Raw genomic sequence first — 6,077 nt, 5'->3', positions numbered from 1 at the left:
GTCTATTGTTTGCGTGTAAAAGGCCCTTTAGAATGATTGTGGAGATCTGAGAGGTGAGTCAAAGACCTGACAGCCATGTGAGGAGTCCATTAGTGTGTCTAGTGTTGGAAGAAGCCCCCCGGATCTGATGGTATCAGCGCCTCAGGGCCGGGAACATGAACAGAACAAATACTATCGGAGTACAACACTGGCCCAAAAACAGGATTGCTATCTCCGCCCATGAAACTCAGAGTAGCCCAAAGCACAGACACACACAAAATGACACAGACACACCCAGATATACACAGGTATAAATGGCGGTTGACGGTGCACCTGAAAGCTGACCATTACACAGGGATTAGGTAGAGTCACAAAGACAACAGGAGGATGGAAGAAAAGGGAGCAGAGAATGGAGTGGCGGCCATGGCAGCCATCTGGCAGGGAGTTGATCCTGCAGCGTATCTGCAGAATACCTACACTCCACCACTGGCTGATTTGGAAAGAAAGGACAACCTTTTGCCGTGGGTACTGGCATGCCTGCATAGAGCTTTCACTGAAGGTAAGGAGACGGGGTGATGGGTCATGTAAAGTGTTTTTTTGTTGAGATATCTGAATAGAAGCTGCATATTAATCAAGGCATTTTGGTAAAGAACTCTCAATTAGCTCTTTCTCAGAGTCTTACTTCTCCTCTCTCTTACCTTTCCAGGCGATGTGAGTGGTGAGCTGCTGGTGGACATAGGTTCTGGTCCCACCTTGTACCAGGTGATGAGTGGCTGTGAGGTTTTCAACAAGGTGTTCCTCACAGATTTCCTGGAGGTCAACAGGAAGGAGCTGAGGAGCTGGCTCCAGGACGAGGGAGGCTGCAGCATGGACTGGACACCATACCTGCAGCACGTCTGCAAGCTGGAGGGACGACAGTAAGACCAGATCCCTTGAGATATGCAGATAAATGCTGTGTGCATTTACAATAGCTGTTTTTCTCTAATTTGGTGATTCATTGTCTCTAACAGGCCCTCAGCATGGACAGAGAAAGCTGCCAAGCTACGTCAGGTCATCATGGACATTGTCCCCATTGACGTGCACCGCCCTCAGCCTGTGGCCCTTGACGTCCTTCCTTCAGCAGGGGCTGACTGTCTTGTGTCCTGCTACTGTCTGGAGAGTGCCAGCCCTGACCTGGCTGCCTTCACCAGGGCCCTGGGCAACATTGGGAGGCTCCTGCGGCCCGGTGGCCACCTCCTGCTCATCGGAACTCTGGGAATGAGTTACTATAGTCCTGGGGTAAAGATCCCTACGGTCCCAGTGAATGAGGCCCAGGTCTGTGCTAGTTTGAAGGAGAGCGGCTACACCCTGATTAGGCTGGAGGTTTACACATTGCCTGAGTACATGAAGGTTAGCCATCATGACGCGTATGGGATATTTTTTGTAAAGGCAATAAAGGAGTAAGTGTGAGAAAACAGGATAGATATCCAGATGAAAATATGATATATTAGAAGTATATGCAAAGTTTAGCACATTAGATAATGAGAAAATGGGCTACTGGTGATGCTAATAATAATACTCACACATTTGTTTTTTTGAGAGGTTGCTTTGATTCTGATCTTCAATCATTTTAATTGTTTTCAAACTGACTCTTAATGGAAAAAAATGCAAGACAAAAAAAACACGTAAATTAAATATTTCTCTTTATTTCCTTGGTCCAGTGAATGTCTTTTCTGAGGGTGAATAAGGAGACGTTTCCTTTTTCTTTATGTTAGAGATGTAATTTCACATTGGCCCCTGCAGTTCAAACACAGCAACTACAGCATCAAGAATGTAACACTTCCATTTTTTGATGATGAGTTGCAAGTTGTTTTGTAATTTCTGATGATATGAATAAAGATGCTAAAACAATTTGTATTTCATGTTTTCTTATCTCAGACTTATATTACATAACAGCATTATATTGATCCAAACTTATTGTTGATATTAAAAAAGATGGGGGAAGAGATTAGTGGAAGCAGTATAAATTTATAAATAAAAAATTGCTTTATTTTAAAGGTATTGATTTTCATGTTAGACAAATTTAAATCTCACAACTGGCGGATGATACAACTTTATTTTTAAATAGCAAAACAGAAGTTTCAGACGCTTTATCTGACATTGATATTTTTCTGAAGTATCTGGCTTAAATATCACTTTGAATAAATGTGAAATTCTCACCTTAAAATATATTTCAGATACACACATTTGTAGCATCCCCGTAAAAAACACAATCAAATATTTAGGAATTGTGATTACCAAGGATGATAAAATGCTAATGAAAGACAATTTGGATCCAGTAATAACGTGGAAAGAAAAGAAATGTAGTTTGTTCCTAGTGGGGAACACTTTTTGTTTGATTACTCCGACACCACATGAATGCAGCACAAATGCTCTCTCATCTCGCAATGTTATTGAAAGTAAAAAACTTGTGTATCAGCCCCGTTATTCAGGTTATCCTTGGCCCATGTTATGGAGATATGGGGGGACAAGAGACATTCAAAAAGTGGGCGCTCACTGTTGCGCTCTATAGAGAGGAGCAGTCTCTCCCCTTCCTCTGGACCATCATGGGACCTCATTTCAGATAAAATATGTTCTGTAGTGAACGGGGAGACACCAACATTTATTTTGATCCCAATTTAATTGAGCCTTTTAAATGATAATTTAGCAAGTCAAGAAACCATCAGTTTGTTGTAAAAAGAAGTATCAGACTGTGAAAATCCGTCATTAGAAAGACTCCACACTTCAAAGTGTCATGGCTGACGTCTCTCTGAAGCTACGACGCCTGTGTGTTTGGTAGCAGGATGTAACGTTACTCACACGAGCCAAGGATTTCTTTCTCTGTGTATCAGGCAGCAAAGGTGGAACAAGACCCAGACTCAACGGGAACGTTTGAAAAGGTAAGAAACAAACATTTATTCTCTCGTCTTAGTTAGAATGGTTTCATGACTTTGTATTATTCTTAGAATAACATTCAACACAGAATGACAACAGATATTCCAGTGCACCCTCCACATCATATGCAATAATAAAATAAAATACTATTTCACTTCTTACTCACTTGTTCCATTTTTCTTTCAGGTTTATTTCAGAATCCACCTGTCAGGTATCTGCTTTATTTACATTTTCCTATTTTATTTTTGAAATGCTACTTTAGTTCACTATAACTAGTCTTAAGCTGTTTTCCATATTTTGACCTTTTATAGAGAGAGTCAGCATCTACTGGTGGAATCAACTATTCTAAAAAGTCATTCATTTGTTTAAATCACTTCTTTAACTGCATAGTGGATGGACTGGGAGAATGTGCTGAAAATAATGTAACATGATGTTATTCCAATATGGTTATGGTATTACATGTATTAGTCATGTTAGTGGAATATAAAATCAGGTTTTACTCTCTAAGTTTGGAGACAGTAGTTTTGATTTTGCTTCGGCCAAACACACTAAATGTTTCAGAGTTTCCCAGAGATAGAAACCAGAATTTAAGTCTTCATTTTCTATGGAGGTTTATAAAAAAGATGTGTGGTCTCCTCCTTTCTCTCGTGAAGTTTCTGTTGTAACTTTTTCTATCCTTTAAAGCTGCCCCATCTTCTGTTTTACTATTACAATGGTCTGTACATAATGTGTGTTGATTTGTATTTGCTTTTGTTTCTTCTGTCAAAGCACTTTGTAAACTATTGTTTTTAAGGATGCTATACAAATAAAGTCATTATTGTTTAAATAAATCTCAAATATTCTCTGATTCCAGGTTCTCAAACTGTGAGGATTTTTCATTGTCATATATAATATTAAACTGAAAATATTTGATATTTGTAATCATGTCAGAGACTAATTAGCATCAGCGTCCTCCAAAGGAACAGATATTCAGAGCTCCATTAGTGCGGGACATTGCTCAGACTGTTGAACATACAGATGTTATGTTCTGCTTCAGCTCCTTCACAGTTTGGTCCTTGAACAAGGACTTGAACCTCACAGGGATCACTGTGCCGTAGACGGCACACTTTCACTCAAAATAGACGCTGCATAAACTTCATTATAACTTTGAATAATTAAATCTTCAAAATATACGGTCATGTAGCACATCGGTTGAAAGCTTAGACTCCATTAAGCCCACACACAAAGCATAACATAATTTATAGCAGTTTTATAATCAAGAACAGTGCAGCTCTCCTTCAGCTCGCCGCCGTGAACAATGTTCTTTTTCTCCAGAGACATTTCCAGGACAGGACACCGGGCAGCAGCCGGGACGTATAGACTGCTTGTCTGGTCAAGATGAATATCTTCTTCTCCCATTACGGTCCTGAATGATGCAAGATAAACACTGAAACTTGTCTGTTTGGTTCTATCCCCACCCCCCACCAAACTCCATTATACATCTAACAGTATAATATTGCTGGACTTACAGCCATGTGTAAACACTGTGCGTCATGTGTAAACATGACAAAAAGGAAGAATTATGACCAAGAAAGTCATAAAAAAATCAAGTCCAGGCACTCAAGGTTGGTTACAAAAAGTGATAAAAAGGCCTTTATTAAACAGGGCAAGACATTAAAAATACACAAACACGTGTCGGCTTGAGCCTGGGTGTAGTGACACAAAGGGAACATCAGAGTGATTTTAGTTGCAAGTTTGTATAGGTGAGAGCATGATATGCTCACCCTGGCCTCCAGGGGCAGAACACCACAAACCCAATACACAACACATGGTACACAATGCAGCACTTAGACCCCCATCTTCAATCAAGCAAAATGCAGAGTACAGCCAGCAAAACATGGCAAAATATACTTCAGTGTTAGAAACATAAAGAGGATGGATGAATTACAAAAAAATTGTTAAACATGAATATATGAATCGTTGCTGATTTCTGATTAATTCAGCATAGCTTTATTTAAAGAACACTTTTCACAGATAGAATCATAATGTGCTTTACATAAAAACAATAATACATATTACAAACTCAGTAACAAAACTCAGTAACAAAAGTATAATTTAAAAGTAATTCATAAAGTGCAGACAGACAGTTGAACTGCTGTACTTCCCCAGATGTTGTCTTTATCATCTTTATTTTGTTTGTCAAAGAGGACACTATGCTGCGAGACCTAATGGAACGATATCCACATTGTTTTGTGACAGTATGAACAGAGATTGACATCTGAGACAATCTATTGATTGCATTAAACAAAAGTAATTTTATCAGTTGGCTCGGCATCCGAAATCTGCAGAAACCTAAACAGTTGAGGAAGACAAAAGAAGTGAAAGTTTCAGATTCGGTGTGAAAAGGAGCATAGAGATAGATGGGCTTGAATGTTTGTATTGACATGTGATTTATTGGCACAAATTATTCATGTTTGGTCTGTAGTGTGTGATGTTGAACTGACTGAACTTTGATTTCAGCAGTCAGTGTTTCTGTCCACAGTAAAGCCTCGTGAGACCGTCTCGCGAGCTACAGTTTTCCACTCGCAGATCAGTCTGGCATCTTGAGATAGAGAAAATTTGGAGCCGTTCGCCAAACGACCAACCAATCAGCGTTAGTTTTGAGGCGGGTTTAGGTGTGACGCAACGAGAAGCGACTGTTCAGTCTAAACAACATAGCAGCTTCCACGGATGATATGATCGTAGCTATCGCGCAAGTTTTATCCGAATTAGAAAGTATTTCTTCATTGAAAGAAGAGCAAAAAACGGCACTGGAGGCTTTTCTCTGAGGAAAAGATGTTTTTGCTCTTCTCCCGACTGGTTTTTGCAAGAGTTTGATCTGATTGGTTGATTTGGCCCATCTATCACCAGCATAGGTGGTGATAGACAGATTGGTTTATCCAATCAGCTAACCAGTATTTTCGCCCCTTCCCAAAAGTTCTCCAAAGGAAAGTTCCAAGATGGACATGCCGAGCAAATGCGAAGCAATCCATCTGGCGGAGTTAGGTTAGAGACTCTCAGTCCTGCAGAGGACACAGAGCCGCTGAGGAACCAGACCAGACCCTAAACCCATGATAAAGAGGTTGAGTGAATGTGGTGTTGAAGGTGTGGAGGTGGATCAGTGAGTCAGAGGAGACTGTGTAGAAGGACAGAGTGCCAGCAGGACA

At 40.2% G+C, this 6,077-nt stretch overlaps 1 protein-coding gene across 1 annotated transcript; it reads left to right on the top strand.

The window, feature by feature from the left end:
• Window positions 1-305: 305 nt before the first annotated feature.
• LOC114568862 (phenylethanolamine N-methyltransferase) lies at window positions 306-1,422 on the top strand. The gene is made up of 3 exons (XM_028598482.1): window positions 306-538; window positions 686-896; window positions 990-1,422. Exons 1-3 carry the CDS (start codon window positions 367-369, stop codon window positions 1,420-1,422), a joined length of 816 nt encoding a protein of 271 aa, XP_028454283.1. The 5' UTR covers window positions 306-366.
• The last annotated feature ends 4,655 nt before the right edge of the window (window positions 1,423-6,077 follow it).

This window comes from Perca flavescens, chromosome 15, assembly GCF_004354835.1.
Source record: "Perca flavescens isolate YP-PL-M2 chromosome 15, PFLA_1.0, whole genome shotgun sequence".
In the NCBI taxonomy this organism is placed as follows: Eukaryota; Metazoa; Chordata; class Actinopteri; order Perciformes; family Percidae; genus Perca; species Perca flavescens.
The sequence above is the reverse complement of the archived record's forward strand: the minus strand, read 5'-3'. Positions and strand labels throughout refer to the sequence as shown.

What these genes read in the sequence shown, in the direction of transcription:
- LOC114568862 (XM_028598482.1), top strand. Translation starts at nt 367, where the DNA reads ATGGAAGAAAAGGGAGCAGAGAATGGAGTGGCGGCCATGGCAGCCATC. An exon ending in GCATAGAGCTTTCACTGAAG is followed by an intron (nt 539 to 685) that starts GTAAGGAGACGG and finishes TTACCTTTCCAG; the next exon opens with GCGATGTGAGTGGTGAGCTG. An exon ending in TGCAAGCTGGAGGGACGACA is followed by an intron (nt 897 to 989) that starts GTAAGACCAGAT and finishes TGTCTCTAACAG; the next exon opens with GCCCTCAGCATGGACAGAGA.